The sequence below is a fragment of the Malaclemys terrapin genome, chromosome 3 (assembly GCF_027887155.1).
Source record: "Malaclemys terrapin pileata isolate rMalTer1 chromosome 3, rMalTer1.hap1, whole genome shotgun sequence".
In the NCBI taxonomy this organism is placed as follows: domain Eukaryota; kingdom Metazoa; phylum Chordata; order Testudines; family Emydidae; genus Malaclemys; species Malaclemys terrapin.
In genome coordinates this window covers 2,828,328-2,847,803 of record NC_071507.1, presented here as the reverse complement: position 1 = coordinate 2,847,803, position 19,476 = coordinate 2,828,328, and the positions used below count along the sequence as shown (strand labels likewise).

Sequence of the window (19,476 nt, the reverse complement as noted above, 5' to 3'; positions counted from 1 at the left end):
AGAGCAAGTAAGATGCAACAAGTATTCCAAGTTGTCCAGGATACAAGCCAGTGTCGGCTGAATTTCATGGGCCAATGACCACACCAAAATCACTTTCATTTTGCTGAATAGACCATTCTAATAGAGGACTTTGTACTGTTGAATAGGACCTGTTGAACAGCTGCAGAACACCACTCTTCCTCTTCATTTAGCCATGAAGCAGCCACACTGTGAGATGCAGGGGACTGAGCGTGGGACACGAGGTGCAGCCGTGATTCTAAGTGAGTAGGCTGGGATGGAGAGGAAACAGTACGAGAGGCTGAACTGACAATACGAGAAGACTGGAGAACCAGCACTGCGTTGGGCCACGCCACTACAATGAGAATGAACTTGGCCCGATCCACCTTTGTTGAAGCCACAAAGATCAAGAATGGGTCTTGCCCCTTCCTTAGATTTGGGCGCCAGAAAGTACAGAAATAGAAGCCATGACCCTGGTGTTCTGGCGGAACCTCCTCCTCCACCACTCCCAAACCAGTACAGAGCGAACCTGCTCAAGGAGCAGTATCTCATGAGAGGGGTCCCTGAAGAGGGATGGGGAGAGATGGAAAAGAACTGGATGGCATAGCCCAATCTGACAGTGCTTAGGACCCAGATGTCGGTGGTGATAAAGCCCCAGCCATTGTGAAAGTGAGCCAGCCTGTCCCCAAACAGAGGGAAAGGGGAGAATAGGAGCGATGACTGGAACACTGCTCTGGACTAATGAGTCAAAATGGTCTCTTGGGAATGCCAGGAAAGGGCATGTGGGCTGGCCAAATCCTGAATCTGACTGCCTCCTCCTATGGGATGTATGCCCTTTTCTGGGGTAGTCCTGCTGTCTTGGGGGAGGGAAAGGCTGCCTAAATGTGTGCTGCGGACGATAGTGCTGCTGCTGTTGATCACCTCTGTACCACTAGTGTGTATGCTTCCAAGGAACATAGAGCAGCCTTTGAGTCCTTGAAGGAGTGCCGAGTCTCATCCGAAAAGAATGTTTGGCCACTGAAGGGCAAATCCTCTATGTGCTGCTGCACACTGGGAGCACTATCCAAATTTTGCAGCTAAGAAGCCCGTCTCCTGGTCACAGCCGAGGCCATCACTCTGCCCAAAGTATGCACAACGTCCAGTGCGGACTGCAATGAAGTCTTAGCCACCAAGCAGCCTTTTGTGACAAATGCCTGAAATTCCTCTCTCGAGGCTTTGGGCAACTGGTCTGCAAACTTAGACATAGGCCTTCAGTTCACAAAGTTGTACTTGGACAGTAATATCTGCCGGTTAGCAATCTGCATCCACAAGAGGAGATGTAAATCTTCCTGTTCATCAGGTCCATTTGTTTAGAGTCCTTCTCCTTGAGAGTGGACTTAAACCCGCCCTGCCTGGCTCTATCATTCACCGTGATTATAAGCAGGGTATCTGGGGCCAGATAGGAGTAAAAACCCTCAAATCCCTGCACCGAAATGAAGTAGTGCTTTGCTGCAGGCAGTACTGAAGCCAGCATGCTGCAGAGGACTTTAGCAGGCTCAAGGAGTGCATTGTGAACAGGGAGGGCAACTTTCCCAGGAGCAGATGGCTGTTGGATATCCACTAACTCGTGGGTGTTCTCCTACAGGAACTCTGCTTGAATACTTCGGGAAGCAGCCAAGCACCGCAAAAGGTTCAGGCACACCTTGAAATCCTCAGTACCAAAGGGAAGAAAGAGACAGACACCGCGGAATTGTCTGGGGACAAAGATGAAGCGGTTAATTGTGCCAGAGCTGGATCCTACTCCAGGGTTGATGGGCCTGGATATGAGGACTCTGGAGGCTCCACGAGGGGAAGGCTCACCAGTGCCTGGCCTGTGATGACTTGATAGTCACCATTACACACCCAGTTGGTGATCTCGCCTTTGAGCGAGATGAGGAGTGGGACCTCTGCGACTGACGAGTGTCCCATGGATACCACTAGTATGGATAGGGTATTGATGGCCAGTAGATGCCAGGCCAGGGGCCCACATCCCGACCACAAGACGAGCACCAATCCTGCTACCCAGAACGCTCCAAGAATTGTCTCCGACGCGGGTCAAGTGATGGAGAATGAAAGGAGGAAGATCTCGCCGTGGATGCCGAAGAGTCTCAGGCTGCAGAGGATAAAGGTAGAGCCAGCCCTGAGAGTGCGAGCAACCACGCTGAATTGTGTGTAGCCCAGAATGACAAGGGAGAGGTCGCCAACGGTGGAAACGGTATCAGCACCACTGAGTATGCCTCTGTTGTTTTCGGTGCTGGAAGCAGTGTCGACCCCGAAGTCGGCAGTGCACCAAGGTAAACTGATGGTGCCAAAGTGGAAGGCAGGGAATGCCGCCATAGTAATATCAGTGACAGCGGTCACAGGGGTGCCAAAGACGCTCCTGGTACCGGGGGAGTCCCTTGTGCTGAGCCTGGTACCGGTCCCAGTTCTACTGACTGTGAAAGGGAAACATCACGGTACGGTGCTGACAGACTCACAGGTTCGGCGGCCCGCACAGCCAACAGGGCTATAAAAGATGCAGTCCTGGTAAAGTCATGGACCAAGGGAGTGGTTGGGACAGAAAGGCAGACGAGGTTATATTGCTGCCTGACATGCACCGGTGCAGAAACAGCTGGTGCTAGCATCACCCTCGTTGGTACCAGAATCAACAGACGCCCTGGGGCCAGAAACAGAGTCAATGGTACGGAATCTCCGACCCCCTTGACTGTTACCAGGGAACAGTTGATAGGACCTGCTCCATCCCATGCACTGGTATTCACCGTGCCAATCCACACTCCATCTGGAGGAAGGAGATGAGTCCCCACATGACCTGGAGTGGCCTCAATCAGTCTGATGTGACCTTTTCCTTTGTGCACTCCACAGGGAACAACTCCTCAATCTCTTTGGAAAGGCATCAACTCCAGCACGCAAAGCGGCAGCACTCTCGGAACTCAAGGGCAACCTACAATTTGACAAGAGCGTTGGTGCTGAAGCAGATGCATGGCCTGTTCGACAAGGGCTGCTTCTGACGAAGCTCCCTCGGCACCGGGGTCCATTTGGTGAATGATCTGCAAATTGAACACTGCTCCTTGATGTGGGTTTCGCCTAGGCACAGCCAGCATCCTGTATCGGGATCGTTGTTGGGGATTGCTCCTCTACATGAGGGACAATGTTTAAACCTTTGTAAGGGCATCACCAGGGAAATACTTAAACTACACCTAACACTAAATCTAATTAATATTATACTAAGGGTACTAAATAGTCATATACAACTATTATATATAATATATATATATAATAGTTGTATATTTAGAGGGATTGTGAGGTGAAAACCACAAAGAGGTCCAACTTCAGCCATGCTTGGTAAGAAGGAATATAGGTGTAGCGGCGTTGCTGCCTCATGTAGCAAGGGGATGGGCTATGGCCACGAGGTGCAAGCGCCGCCACTGTATGGGTACTGCTAGGCAAAATTCTCTGGATCAGGTGTGTGCACAACAAGCGCACCAAAGTGCAATACTATGGGAGTGCAGACATTTTCCCAGCATTTGCAGTGGACTATACCAGCATCCATTACTTCATCATGAAACTACCACAATGCACACACATCCTATTTTATTAAACTTTTAATTTAATTTTTTATTAATAGACATCTTTGCCCTCTGTTTAAACCTATTTTTGACTGATGAGATGTGAAGTAAAGAGAAGGTCTCATTTAAAAAGTAATTTAAGGATTTTGCTTTAAAACAGGATGCTGTCACTTACAACTTTAAAGTTAGAGGAAGCCTTAAAGGGAAACAATTACCAATAGTTTGCAGGACATTACTACCAGAAAAAGTATAAAGTACATACAAGTTAACAAGCCTCAAAACTCTACATCTAACTTATCATTTACAGATGTGTAATAGAAAAAAGAAAAGATAAAAAGATGACAAAATTGCAAACCTTACACTAATGTTTTTACTACTCAAACTTGCTTTCTTAATCTTTACAGACTGCATGAACAAAACTCCTACAATTTAAGCAATTTCTTATAAAATTTCAGAAACCTAGCTATTATGGTAATACCAGTATATGTCCATTCAACAAAACCGAATCCTTTTCTTCCTAAATTAGAATTCAGTGTTGAAACATTAGTCTTGCCTATTATCTGAAACTTCAGTTGAGAGTAAAAAGAGGTTTTCTGTTAGGAAAGATTAGTTCTTAGACATGTATATTTTGTATACATTGGACCTTTTTGTGTGACAAGAAGTTGTGGTTACTAAAATCATACTGATCACATACAAGAGCAATAAAACAGACTGGGCAATGGAGGTGATAAGCACTTAATTTACCAAAAAGTTCAATAGAAAAATAATTAGACCTACAGACAGAAAATAGGCCACTGCGCAAGATATGCAAAGTCTACACAAATATGATCAGGATGGGGGCTAAAGACAAGGAACATCCAAGTTTGTTAGTAAGCACTCCCTGCAATAACAAAGTGAAAGATTCAAGCCAACAGTTAAAACATTTTCCTGACATCCCTCTATGTAATACCCCCCGCCCGGAAAAACTTTGCTAACTTTGTACTAAAAATTTGCTCAAGTCCATCTCCTACAAGCACAATAATAAAAATATATCACGTTAATCACCAGTTAAGCCAACATTCACATTTACATTCACCTCTACTCTCTCAACTTTACTGCCAAACAGTCACAAACTCTGAAACTTCATAAGCAACTCACTTGTAATTCTAACACAGAGCCACTCCAAATGCACGTCCAAATTCCTCATAATTACACTCAAACACAAAAGCTAAATATTTACCCAATTTCCTCGTGTATAAATGACATCTAGACTTGACTGTTACAGCTATTCTACTGGAAAGATATTTATCTTCCTGGGGTCAGAGTTTATGTTTTGCATTTCAATGTGACTCTGAAGAACTGGATTATCATCATAGTGAGTGCTCTAAGTTGGAACTGAAAATAAATGTGTGGCTTGTGTATATTTGGGTAGTATTCTATGAGAGTTGTGATTGGTGTGGATGAAAATGTTGGCTTAGCTGGTGATTTCTTTGTTTTTATTGATTGTATTGATGGGAAATACACTTGATTAGCCTTAATTTGCATGTGGGAATTTCCCTAGTTTTTAATTGGCAAGAAAACTAAATTATTTTTATATAAATGCTGCAGGAACACAAAAGTGCTCTAATTGGTCATATGAGGTTCAATACAGCAGGCATGTAACTGCACTAGGCTCACCTTCACTACATATGTCCAGACATCTGTAGGAGTGTGTGTGTTTGGATGTAGGATGGAAGGTTATAACTGGTAGAATACCAATTGGGGGCACTTAAGAGGGGAAATTTTATCAATGTTGAACATGTCAAATGTTTTAAACCAGTCAAGTTTAACATAGTGAACACACTTCCTGTTTCCATGACTACCTCCTCCCCCATTTTGTCCCCTTTTCATGTCTGTCAACATCCCTTGTAACTGCCTTCTATATTCCTTCAAATTGTGCACTCTCTCCCCCTTTCTAACAGTCCTCCAAATTACCCTTCTCCCCCAACCTTTCCATTCATGGTTCCCTATCCCCTAAAGCTTCTTTCACACACCCATCTTTCATGCCCACATGTCCCCTGGAAGGCACAATGCCAGGCAGAAGGTATATGGCTCCATGGACTTTTACCCCTCCTTCACTTATGTTCACACTGTCACCGGTTATGGAGAAATGATAAATACAACTGCAACTTAACTGAGAAGCTATATTTTTAAAGCAAATTTTGTACACTCTGTAAAATTCCCAAAGAAAACTGGTCAGTTGAGTCAAGGGCCAAGGTAGACCTAGAGGGTAAAATCCAAATCATTTGAACAAGGGGGTTCCCAAGACAGGGCACCCTAAAATGAGCTTTTTCCAAAGTTGCAAAAAGCTTTTTAAGGGCATATCTACATAGGGAAATTTACTGACCTAACTACACCAGTATAATTATACCACTGTAACTACACTGGCATAACTCCCCATGCACATGCTTTTTCAGAGTGCCTTTTTTTTTTTTTCACTTTAGCTTAAATCACTTCCAAAGAGACATACAAGCTAAACTGAAAAAGGTACTCTAAATCCCAAAAGAGCATGCCTTCTGGAGAAGTTATACTGGCATAGCTGTAGCAGTATAATTATACCAGTACAGCTGTGCTGGAAAATTTCCCCACGTAGACAAGTCCTAGTGTTTTTTTATATACACCTAGGAAAGAAACAGGGCAAGAACTGCATTAAATATATATCACTCAACTTTCCTAGCCAACATCTGGTACATGGTACCAAAAAAGAAGGTCCATAATTGTAAACATGAAGTTAACAGACCTCTTGAGAACTACAGAGTGAGATGAGGCAGAGCTGGCAATTCTCTTATGGATTACGAGCATGGAACATACACACTTTGATGGAACTCCTGACACAGCTTCAACACCAGCTCCCCTTTGAACTTAAAAGAGAACACATACAGGACAGGAAAAACGCTTCTCTGCAGGGATTTGAACCTAAGACCTCTAACATCACAAAGCACACATCTATTACATGATGTAGCAGAATAACTCTTTTACCCAGTTGCGTATCAGAGGGACAGCCATGTTAGTCTGAGTCTGTAAAAAGCAACAGAGGGTCCTGTGGCACCTTTAAGACTAACAGAAGTATTGGAGCATAAGCTTTCGTGGGTGAATGCCCACTTCATCAGACACAAGACTTCCGTCTGATGAAGTGGGCATTCACCCACGAAAGCTTATGCTCCAATACTTCTGTTAGTCTTAAAGGTGCCACAGGACCCTCTGTTGCTTCTTACCCAGTTGCATTATTCTTACATAGGGTAAAGAGAGAGATATGACATACACTCTGAACCAGCAAATTTCTTACTTGCCCTCATAAAAATATCCCTTTTAGGCTACACGAGCACTCCACTAGAAACCAGTAATTCTACACTCCCTTCTTCCACTAACTGGCATTAATAAATCCCTTTGCAACTCACACTGAGAAAAGCTTCATCTATATTAAAACTAGAAAGGATGTACGTATTCATCCCCTTTTACAGATGGGAGGACTGAGGACCAGAGAGATTTCAGAAGATCACTTCTGGCATAACCAGAAATAGAACCCATGTCTCGTATATAGGCTTGGAAGATTAGATGTTTATATATAGATGTCACTATACACACACACAAACTGATGAAAAAATATTTCCATCAATAATAATCAAAGTGTACAGATAGGCACAATAAGAAAAATGCTTCCTGACAACATGAGTTTGATTTAAGGATATTTACTTTTTATAATTTGACATGCAATGCTGACAATGTGTTTTAACGGTTATAAAGCTTTAACTTTTTAAATCTCAATGTCTACTTTCATTAAATAATTATTGTCTGACCCTGTGTCTGAACTCCCCATAATGGCCCAAAACTGAAAATGTAAATCAATAAAAAATACCTGAAGCCCATAATTTTGCACAATCATGAAAGTTTAAATCAATAAAAACGGGAAAAAAATACTTAAAAATAAACACTGAGATTATAAAAAAAATAAAAATCAAATTCTGCCAAGCCTATTGCGGAGCCAAGTTTCATCCATTAAGCCATGCTGCCTCTCACAAAGATCAGGTCAAATCTATATTCTTGGCCAAGCTGTCTACACAACACGGCCAAGCCTGTGACCAACTAACATACATACAGATAAACTTGCCCTAGCAAATAACTGCACATGATAGAACTTCTGACTGAACACTGAAGGGAGCTGCAGGAGAGAAAAGATGATTGCAGTTAAGGTGATAGGACTCGGGAGAACTAGCTTTGCTAAAGACTTCCTACGTGATGCAGAGCAAGTAACTTATCAGAATTTTCAGGTGTCCACTAGTTTTGGCCACTGCTTTTCAAATTGAAGGGCAGGCAGAGAAATCATCCGGGGAAGGGTTGTTGCTCTCCTGTCACACTGAGCTGGCTGGGTTCTAGTCTGCCTTTTGTAGGTAGGGCACTGGGAAACCCACCTCCAAACAGGCTATGGGGACATGATCGGAGTGGGTTTCTGCCAGGAAGAGCAATGGCAGGCTGCCAGGGACAAAGACGGGACTACTCCCCCTAACCCCAGGTTCCACTGTTCTCAAGTCTCATGTTATTATTTAAAATAACTAAGGAAATTCAGCAGAAAAAAGACTTTGCTAAAATGGAATTAAGATTTCAGCCACATGACACTGCCTTGAGTAGTTATCTTGCATGCTGTCACTTTATTCCCTACTTCCCAGTTTTCTGGCATTTGCCATTCCTTTATGGTAAGAGACACGTGGAGGAACTTAACTCTGCGTTTTCTGATTTTCTAAGGTTTGAACTTGGACATTTAAACTCATGTCCAGGAAAGGTATGATCAGCACTAGGCAATGTTATGTGGCCACAAGCTTAACTCTACCTTAATTATTTTTTTTTCTGTGGTGAATAAATATTTATATATTTTAAAAATTTCAAAGTAACTGATCATGGCAAATATTTGCAAATTCAACAGGGAGAAGAGACCTGAAACACTCATGAGTAAAAAGAGGGGGCATGGAGAGAGGTCAATGGCCTACAAGAGGTATAGAGTGAAGGCCTGGAAAAGGAGAGCAATTACACAGAATAGCATGGAGCCAGGATGAATTAATAGAGGAGCAGGAAAGCAGAGAAGGGGGACTAGGAGGACAGGCATGCTGGATAGCAGGAATATCTTAGGCTGTACCTCTCAAGCCCCTCAGCTTTTCTGCGCTTTGGCTCTCAAGCTCAATGTCTTTCCAACTTCCTTGCTCCCTGACTCCCCTGAACAACAATCCTCCAGTGTTCCATGCAATTGGGGAGCCAGTGAGACCTAGGTAGGCTGGGGGCAAGGAACTTGCAAACTACAGTGGAGCAGAGAATGATAAAGACTGTATGGCAATTTAAGCTCACTGTTGCTCAGCCTACCTAACCCCAGCCTCATTTCTCCCACCACAATCCTTACTCTCTATCACCCACTGGCCTTATGACTTATCAGAGCAGAGCACCACTCTGGTAAACCACAGGAAGTTTGTCAGATAAGTACTATTTCAGTAGCAGACCTTGAAGTTATGCTTGCCAGGGTGTGGATGAGGAAGTGCCAAGGAACTGGGGTGCCAGAAGGGACCAGGAAATTCCTAGGATAGCTGGAGGAGCCACAGGGAACAGGAAAGGCAGAAAACCTGTGAGACAGGCTGGGCAGCCATGAGTCTATCTGGCTCACCTGGATATACGCAGATGACAGGTGGCGAGTTGAAACAGGCGGGACAGCATCAGAAAATGGTAGTAACAGAATGAGCTGGTCCATCGGCTAACCTCAGTGAAACTCAAATAGGCTATCTTGTGTGTTTAATTTTAAAATGTCAGAAATTTTCTACCTCAAAGATACTATCAGAATGTGCATAGGATATCAGAATGCGTACTTGTGTGATGACTGGGGTTTGTGGTTGTTAGCAAAAGGAACCAAAAACATGAAACAAGCCAATTTTTCAAAAAAAAAAAAAAAAAAGAAACTTTTTCAAATTATTCCTCTGCAAAAATTAGTTAAATTTCACTGCAAAAGTTACATAAGAAGTTCAACTGTCCCTTGGAGAGTTATTTTGTCAGATTTGGAGACTAAATTAAATCTTCATCATATAAAACAGAGGTAGTATATTTTAGTCAAGCTTTAAATTGATATCACAACACAAAATTAACTAAAGAATCACTAGTAAAGCCTCCATAATTAGTGCCTAACCATTCTGACTTATTAGGTCATTATTTTTTTCTTTTTTTTACAATAGTTTTGCAAAACAGGGCCTTATACACCTGCAAAAGTGGAACCTGTACCTGATCTGAACTTTCAAATAAAAATATTCATCCCAAAACATGGAAAGATCTATATTTTTAAACTTTCCTGCTGCGGTAAACATGGCACTAGTTCAAACATGGCCCTACTTATTGCAATCAAGCCCCTATAAGCCTGTAGTTCAATATTATTTAGGAGACCAAAGTAGTCAGAGTTGTACTGGTGCCATATTCTGTTGTATCTGTAAAAACTAAAAACTGAAACCTGTAAAAACTAAGTATTCAGTTCCTATGCCAGACATGCAGGGATATATCTAGTAAAATCATCTACTGTGTGATTTAACAATATACATGCCTGCACATCACAGTTTAAAAGCAAGGCCCTGATCCTGCAACTGACAGAAGCACCAGCACACTGCTGCACCCATGCCAAGTCCCACTGACTTCAGTGGGGCTCTTGGGGACAGTCCAGCAGTCTGTCCACACCATGTGTTGCAGGATTAGGGCCCGTTTTTATGTATTTATTTGAGATCACAGACTGTTCTCTTCACTTATCCTCTTAAGACACCTGCTTTATTGCAGAAATGTTGTGGTTCTTTGTATATGTAAATAGGGCTGTATTTTTGTGTTTAGTGCTTATTTGCTGTAGTCTCAATTTGTTTGTTTCTTGTTTGTGTAAGGAAAGGGTTGTTTCTATTTTTTCCATATTTTTAAAAAATGCACACTGTGAGTAATCCTTCAGGAGAACTAACTTCATGTGAAAGTTGAGCTATTTTTATTTAGTTATTTGTGCATGTAAAAAAAGTCCTACACAGCTTTTTGTGGGAGAAAAGTATTTTCCTCACACTCAGTCAAAAGAGTTAAATTATTTTTCTCTGTTTTTAAAAAATTTATCTTTAAAGTAAGACCGTGAAAAGTTACAGCCCAAAGCAATACTTTCCTCTTAAAAACAAACAAGATCAAACTGGGGGTAAATGTGAAAGGTAATTTGCAACTATCTATAGCTGTAATGAAAATTTCATTTCTGTAATTCTAAAGATTAGATTAATGCCAAGATTGCTAAATGTTAATAGAAGTGTCACTGATTTACATAAAATCAGTATCTGCAACCTTTTGTGTACTGGTTACCTACTATACTGCCACCCTTACTTATCTATGGGATTACTGCCATAGTAAAGTCATACTACTGATCAACTTATGTAGTAAAATACTGAATGGAAGGCAGAATTGGCTCAGACTATACACACTATAATTTTATACTACTAAAATATATTATAGTACTGCTTCTATTAACTTCTTCAATTTGGAATGGACATTGATCAGTTACTCAGATTTTATCCAAAGTATCAACCTAAAAACACTGCATTTTTCTTTTCAACAAGATAATACAAGGGACAGTTCAAGCAAAACTATTTCACCTAAAGCTGTTCAAACTGAAATCCACACCCCTAAAGTGTTAATCATGTTTTCTGGGACTGTGTTTTTGTTTAGATGAGTTTGTGCCTGTTTCAGAGTAATCAATCCATAAGGAAAATCCATAAACTTCCTAAACTGTATAATGCATTTTGACTGGGTTGAATTTGCATATCTACTGTAAAATGAGAAGGCATATATTTTATCTCTACTATTTTTCTTTTAATTATGGTAAGTGTATGGTGAACACACCTTGCTATAAACTATTAATAGGGGTAATCCAGATAGTCAGCAGGATCGTCTCTAAATGTATTATTTATGAGGCATGTTTAATTTATTTATTGTTAGGGCATTATGTTCTTCTAGAATTAAAAAATAGTATAAATAGATGTGAAGAAATGTAATAAGTTAATGGTACAATTAATCTATTAAATTGAAGATATTTAAACAAAGCTATAAAATAAGAATTTACCAGTTTTCCCAGTGTAGGAATAAGTATACTAGTGAGCATAATTTTTGAAAGGCACTTTACATGTAACAATTTAAGCTAGAATACTGATTCTGAAGAATTTCAAATTAGAAATATTAGTCTCTAGTGAAATAGTGGTAAAGAATTCTTGGGCCCCAACATCACCACAGATTTCTTAATGAAAATGTGAACCAAATATTTACAAAACCTGAAACAATGTTCTATGGTAAAAAGTGCATGTTCCATTAATATTTGACTGGTATGCAAGTATACCTTTTAAGCAAGTTCTTTGGACAATTTATGATGCTGTCACAGTTCAAGACTAGTGATACAATATTATTACTTTTTAATGCATCTTCCCTTGAACTCTTCAAATTTATTTAACGGTAGTCTTCTCCATCATGAACTTTTATATGCAGTAGCACTTAGATTACTTTAAAATTGAAGATGGAAGGGGTAATCATGAGACTAGAAGTTAAACAATCCAGAGGCTATTCCAGATCAGGGATACACTGTGTGTTTTGGGAAAAACATTTAACCTATGTGGGCCTCAGTTTCCCTACCAGTAAAAAAAATAGGATTAATAATTCTTACCCCACAGGGGTGTTTTGAGGTTTAATCAGAGGGTGTGTCATGTTTTTCAATCATCTGATAAGAGCACTGTAAATGGTTGGGGAAGTCTGCGGGAAGGTTGGGCTGCTGTTGAAAATCACCATTACAAGGGCACTCATGCGCTCTCTGTCCACGTGCCCTGAATGACGGGGAGTGGTGAGGCTAGAAGAGAATTTTTGGGCAGTGGCTAGGAAGGCCAGAGCTGTCTGAGGCTAGGATCTGGATTTCCAACCACAGTTGCAGAAAAGAAAGGGAGGGAGCCGGAACAGAGCTCCTCACATCAGGAAAAGGACTCTGGTTTGCTGCGCATGGGGATTGAGAGGTGGCAAAGAAAGAGAACGTCAGTCAGACCTTAATCTGCATTAAAAAAAGATCCAGTTAAATGTGGCGGGTGTAATCTGGCGAGAAAATGAGGTTAAATATGGCCCTAGTGCGAGGCGTCCTGCATAGATAAAAACATTCTCTTCCCCCTGACGAGCAGCACGGGGTGGGGGGTAACAAACACAACGGTGACAGCCAACAGACACCCGCTGCAAAGTGCATTGTATGGAAAGAGATGGAACCAAAAAAAATGAGATGGCAAATGCATGCAAGAAAATGCCCCTGTCCTTAGGAGTCCCCCACCCCCTTCCCCCCGCCCTATTAACCCCCCACTTCGCAGCCTGGAGGTGACCTGGCCCCCAGCCCCGCACCCCCTTCACCCGCCAGGCCCATTAACCCACAGCATCACCGGCATGAGACGCGGAGAGAGAAGAATGTTACTCGACCTTTCGTCCCCCGCATGGTGCCTGTCAGAGTCGGGCATGTTTGGGCCAAGGGCTGGGTTTGGGGGGTTGGCGAACAGGCTTTCAAAGGCCATGGTGCGGGCCCTGGGGTGAGCAGAGGAGGAGGGAGGTGGAGGAGGAAGGCAGGACACTGCTGCTGCCCGTGGTGGTGGTGAGGAGGAGGAGGAGGAGGCGGCGCGCACTCGGCGGCGCGGGAGGCTCGCTGAGGAGGCGCAGGAGGAGGAGGAGGGTCGGTCCCTCAGCGAGGAGAGATGATGAAGGTTTCACTCACGGTTACTTAGTGAGACACTAACAGTCACTCTGTGCAGGAGGCTGCACAGGGTGAGCCCGGCCGCCCCGCTGCCCGCTCTGGCAGTCCGCGCGGGCAGGCGGGGCCGGCGGCGCGGCGGCGCGGCCCGGAGGAGCAGGCCCGGGGCACAGGAGGAGGAGGACACACGGGGGGTAGGGAGTGCTGGTGGCCGGAGATGCCCGGTTATTTCTTCCTTACAAACATGGCGCCCGCCCGCCCGAGACACTCTCACAAAATGGCGGCGGCGCGGCCCGAACGCGCTCAGCGCCTCGGCCAACAACAACAGCTTCTTCCGCGCCAGGAGGAGTCGGAGGGCGATGGCGTCGTACAGCCGTCGCCGAGCCCCGCCCCTGCGCTCCCATTGGGCCGCGCCGCTAGCGTCACGGAACGGGAAGCCGACCATTGGGAGAACTCGCTGCCGATCGCAGGACGCGAGGAGGCGGGCCTTACCGATCTCCGCCCTCCCCTTGGTCAGATTGAAAGGCATGGCTAGGCATAGCGTCCTCCTCCGCGGCGCAGGGATATCTCAGGGCAGGGAGAGGAAAAAAGTCCGCCAGTGTCACGTGAATTCAAGGCGCTAAAGGGGGAGAGGGCGGGACCGAGCCTGGGGCAGGGCGCAGGGTCTGGCCCAGGGCTGGGGGGAGGTGCAGACCCCTATTGCCAGTGCCCAGGAGCATTGGGTGGTGCCCGTACCCCAGCAGATAAATAACAAACCCAGTGGCTGTAACAAACCCACCGCACCTGGTGTTTGACCCTCTGGGGAGCCGCCTGCCCCCACCCATGGGTGCCCCCCTCAGGTCTGCAGCCCAGCCCGCTGTGGCAGAGCACGTGGTGACGTGGGCCCTGGCTGCCTGCCTGAAGGGGAACACCAGACCTCCTCTTCCCCGCTGTGGCTGTCTGCCCTGCCCCAGCCTCCCATAGCCCTGTCCTGCCAACCCCAGAGCTTCCAAAATCATGGCCCATTGGGGTGACGGGTAGTGTTGCCCACACTCCCAAATACGTATTGGGTAAGGCGATTTTGGACCTTGCTGCAGGAGCTCTCACACCATGTCTCCCCGTCCACTGTCCAACAGCTATTTCTCCCCTCCAATCAACCCTGTCTTTACAGTGCCTACATCAGTTCTCACCCCCACCAGCTCCCACCCAGGACCGGCATTGGTTCTCTCCCCACATCAGTTCTGTCTGACCCTTAGCCCCCACATCTGCCCCGTCCCCAGTCTCTCCATCAGTTCAGCCCCCAACTAGCTGCTCCTAAATTATGCCCACACACACCAGCTTTGCCTCCCCAGACCCAACTCTGCTCTTCCTGGGGTTCTTTAGCCCCTCTCCCACTGCTGCCCTCCCCAGGTTTGGGAGCCAGGTGTGGGGGCAGCTCCAGGGTTTCTTTACCTCTGTTGCCCCTTCCTAGGCCAGGGAGTGCAGGGAGCTCACGGATAGGGTTGCCAACCCTCCCGGTTTCGCCAGGAGTCCCCCGGAGTCAGGTCCCATCTCCCAGAGGCTCCTGAAGCCAAACCGGGAGATTTTAGGCGCTAAAACTCTGGCAGCACAGCAGGGCTAAGGCAGGCTCCCTGCCTGTCATGGCCCCACACCGCTCCCAGAAGCAGCCAGCATGTCCCTGTGGCCCCAAGGAGGTGGGGGGGCAGGGGTCTCTGCACACTGCCCACGCTGTTGTCCCACAAACTTATACAGGATCGTTTTAGGGATCAAGACAAAGATGCCACATTTATTATGATAATTTGATTTATGACCAATAACTAATATCTTAATCCTTATACACACACATTATACCTAATACCTATACACACACATTCACACACACACACACATCCATCAGATGTTCTGCAGCTGCTGCATAGTTACCAGTCCTGCTTGAGTCTGTGGCTTGAGTTTGCAGCTTGGGTTTGTAGCTTGTGGTGGCTAATTGGCCAGGAAAGCCGGGCACAAGGACGAGCTGGGTCTCTGTTGGGCATGCACCGATGCCCTTCCATGTTGGCAGCAGAATGTTACCCTCCTCCAAAGTTTTCCATCTCACCCATCCTTTTTGTAGGCTTTAGTTTGAATCCAGAGCCTATAGGTCTTGCTGTGTCACGCTGCCTCTGGGTTTGGTGATTGATCACCCGTCAATTGCAGACATGACTTTCAGCCTAGGACCGGGCTTTGATCTTCCTTCTATTGTACCTTTTCTTTTTAGGGTGGATTCTTCTTACTTTGTTAGGGCTCTTGTCTGCATCTTCAGCCGTTGGTGTTTGAACTCTATTTAATCAGGACAGGCTGGGGCTGGAGGTTGATTCCATCATCCATACATACCTCATTCACACATCTAAACTAAACTAAACAGATTACAGAAGGGTTTGCAAGTCTCAGTGATTTAAGCAGGAATTGGATTAATAGTGAAACTTACAAAGGCAGTTGACTGAACAGCTATGGCTCTTAACAAGCATCTTAACTGTTAATTAGCCAGTTATTGGGGTAACTGGTTTTATGAATGAATATTGTTTCATTCATAAAACTTTACTTATGAAGTTACATTAATAAAGTAAACAATTAAAAACAATTTCATTCATGAGTCCTACGACGCCCCAAGCACCGACTCCTCAGCTCCTATTGGCTGGGAACCATGGCCAATGGGAACTGCGAGGCCAGCGCTTGCGGGTGCGGGCAGCATGCAGATCCCTGCCCCCACTCCTCGGGGCCAGACATGGCAGCCGCTTCTAGGAGCGGGGCCAGGGCAGGAGGGAGCCTGCCTTAGCCTCGCTGTGCTGCCACCTGGGAGCTGCCCGAGGTAAGCGCCTCCTGACTGGAGCCTGCACCTTGCACCTCCTCTTGCACCCCAACCCGCTACCCCAGCCCGGAGCCCCCTCTTGCACTCAAACTCCATCCCAGAGCCCGCACCCCTTACCCCCTCCCACGCCTCAACCCCCTGCCCCAGCCCTGAGCCCCCTCCCGCACCCAAACTCCCAGAGCTTGCATCCCACACCCCATCCTGCACCCCAACCCCCTGCCCCAGGCTCGGCTCGGAGACCCCCTCCCACACTCCAAACCCCTCGGGCCCCAGCCCAGAGCCCACACCCCAACCCCCTGCCCCAGCCCGGTGAAAGTGAGTGAGGGTAGGGGAGAGTGAGCGACGGAAGGAGGGGGGTGGAGTGGGTGTGGTCCTGGAGAAGGAGTGGGGCAGGGGGCACAGGTGTTTGGGTTTGTGTGATTAGACAGTTGGCAACCCTACTCACAGGAGGGGGGGGAGGTGCAGTGGGGACCTTGCTCAGAGCAAGAGGTAGGGATGCCCTGAGCTGCTGCGCTCTTTCTGCCCTCTCCCCTCCCCTCCCCTCCAGGAGGAGAGGGAGGAAGTGTTCTGCCTGCTTCCTGATTGGCTGCTCTTCACCGGGAGGTGGGGCAGTGGGGAAAGCAGCCAATCAGAGGGGTTTTCCCTCCAGTAGGACTGAAATTTGTTAGTGGGCTGGAGCATCTCCCATTATCACCAGACTGGCTACAACCCCGGCCAATCCAGGAGAGAAGTGTGGTCTAAGCCATGCCCCCTCTGAGAGATTTAGGCACCAGCTCCCGGATGGAGGGAGGTGACTTTCTCTGCTTGAGTTTCACAACCATGAACCTCATCCCCTAGAGTTAGTCACCCCCAGTCACGTCAGCCCTTTCACTCAACAAAACCAAGTTGGAGGAGGAGGATTTGGTGCCCGCCCCATATGCTATAACTCAGTGGTTAGAGGGCCCACACAGGATGTGGGAGACAGGGGACTGCACACCTTAGTATGAGGCTCACGCCAGGGCTTCAGCGTGAGCTTGGGGCTGGGTGTCAGGACTTAGGCAGCTCTGGGCATGCCCAGCAGCAGAAATTTAGACGCCAAGGGGACTTTACTGGTAGAAATGTAGGCACCTAGGGAATTTAGGTGCCAACAGGGTGAGGCAAAGTGGATGATTTAACAGACGTTGGTCCAATAGAAGATACGATCTCACCCACCTTGTCTAATATCCTGGGACTGACATGGCTACACCTACGTACACTTAGGTGAGCTGAGCAGAGGGGTTGAGAATCTAAATTTTGGATTTTGGCACCTAAAGTGGCAGTTAGGGGCCTAAATCTCTTTGTGGATGCAGCCCCAAGTCTCTTTCCACTCTCCTATTCTCCTTCTATGCTTCTCATGAGTCTCCTGTCCTCCACCTGTCCCCTACATTCACTTGCCCCCATGTTTACCTTTGTTCCTCCTCAAAGCCTCCTACCCTTCACATAGTCTTTCTCTGCTATCCCTGTTACTCCTCTTACTCTCCATATTCTCTGTCCCCTGGGTCTCATTCCTGCATACAATATTCTCCTGCACCCAGCACCCAGTCATTCTCCCTCTATTTTATTTTATTCAGGTGGTGGTGATCTGCTTTTCAGAGGCAGGAGGGACCATGCAGAGCAGTTTGTTTATGTGCACAGGGATGTCACTTGAATCCTCCTGAGACATCTCGATGACATTTTCATGGAGGTTTGAGGCGCTCTGCAGTCGTCTGCCAAAGGTCCCCAGAGATGGCAGCCTTATTTCTTCCTCTGCGGTAGGACACTTTCCCATGTCAGTCAGCGATCGCTTCGGCTTGCACCATTGCGGTACACGGGCTAGCAGCATATGGGACACCTGCAGCAGCTGGGCTCTCTCTGCCTTTGTTACCCTCCGGAAAGAAATATCAGCTAAAATCACCCCCGCCTGTGGAAAACAGTGCCAGGATTCAGTGTCAATGCTCTATACAGCTAGATTCATGCAACCGAGCAATTCTCTCATTTCCCTCACCTCTGGCAGGCCATACTCACCATGGCTGGTACTGTGACTGACATGGTGCACAAGCAATCCCAAGCAGAAGTAAGAACATAATGCTTAAAACTTTAGGGAGCAAGGGGAGTGAGTTTCGCATCTTAACTTTCGTTTTCTGTAGTGAATAGACTGACAATGGTACCTCCGTGTGTCTTATCTGCAGCTGCTGCCATTGTGGCCTTCAGGGTCTCTCCCTCCACACCCAGAGAACGCCTGAGCCAGATAAGGAGAAAAAAGAGGACTTGGGATGACATGTTCAATGAGATCCTGCAAGCCAATGTTGCATTGGACAGTCAGCACAGGGCCTGGAGGATGAACATTGAGGGCAACCTGGAGAAGGAAAGAGTGGAGAGGAGAAAAGTCTGGGAGTCCAAGCAAGAAAAGGAGAGGGAGATGCACCAGGACATAATGAGTCTTGTCAGGCAGAAAACACCGATGCTGCAGATTCTGGTGGACCTGCAGGTTCAACAGTCCTGGGCTTGCCTTCCTCTGCAGACCATTGAGAACTCAATATTGGGACCTACCTATACCCCCCCTCAACATTCTACATGGCATCAGGGGTCACTGCACTATCCCTACCACTCCGCCCTGTGGGATGTTAAAGACAATCACAGCTTCACATACACTGACCTGTGTAAACCAAAGTTGGTATATGTGTAGCTGAACTGGACATGAATATTGGTCCCAGGCAGTCTTTTACTTTCTGTGTGCGCACATACAGGTGATGGAGACGGTCAGTGAAGTTTTCCTGGCTGTCCTCAAGATACATATGCAGATACCCTGCATATCTGCTGCTGTAGACCTTGCTGCACAAGCTCTATTAAGCTCTATTAAGTACTTAAAAGATTCCTGAGTCACTGAGGAGAACAATGAGAATTGTCTAAAATTGATATAGACCTTGTCCCTTCACAAGTATTGTCTTCTTATGCTCCAATACAAATGTATGAACTGGCAGATTCTCACCAGCCCCCGGTGGTTCAGCAGACAGTCATTAATGCACTAATTCTAATAAAAGGGGTGAATCGGTATTTAATTTATCATCTACATCCCAGGCTCTAGTCCTCTTATCTTATTTCTTATCAAGTCCACAGTTTCCTGGGGAGGTGGACCCCAGCCTGTGCCCTTCTCTCCCCAAACCCAGAACCTTTCCCCCAGGTGGTATTTGTCTCCTCTCCTGCCCCTTTCTGCAGCTGCTTTGTTTCCTAGGTACTGCTTGGGCCTCCCAGAGTGCACCTTCATTTGCTCCTCCCTTGGAATGAGATGGGTCTGGGTTATATAGACCCAGACCCATCCCACT

The 19,476-nt window shown here is 46.1% G+C and overlaps 1 protein-coding gene across 1 annotated transcript in view; it reads right to left on the bottom strand.

Annotated features, from left to right (window-relative positions):
• ZC3H6 (zinc finger CCCH-type containing 6) overlaps positions 1–13,660 on the bottom strand; it is a 63,320-nt gene extending 49,660 nt beyond the window's left edge. Inside the window, exon 1 of the mRNA XM_054023025.1 lies at positions 13,068–13,660. Within this exon, the coding sequence (XP_053879000.1) occupies positions 13,068–13,159 (92 nt within the window). The 5' untranslated portion in view covers positions 13,160–13,660. The remainder of the gene's footprint in view (positions 1–13,067) is intronic.
• Positions 13,661–19,476: the final 5,816 nt, after the last annotated feature.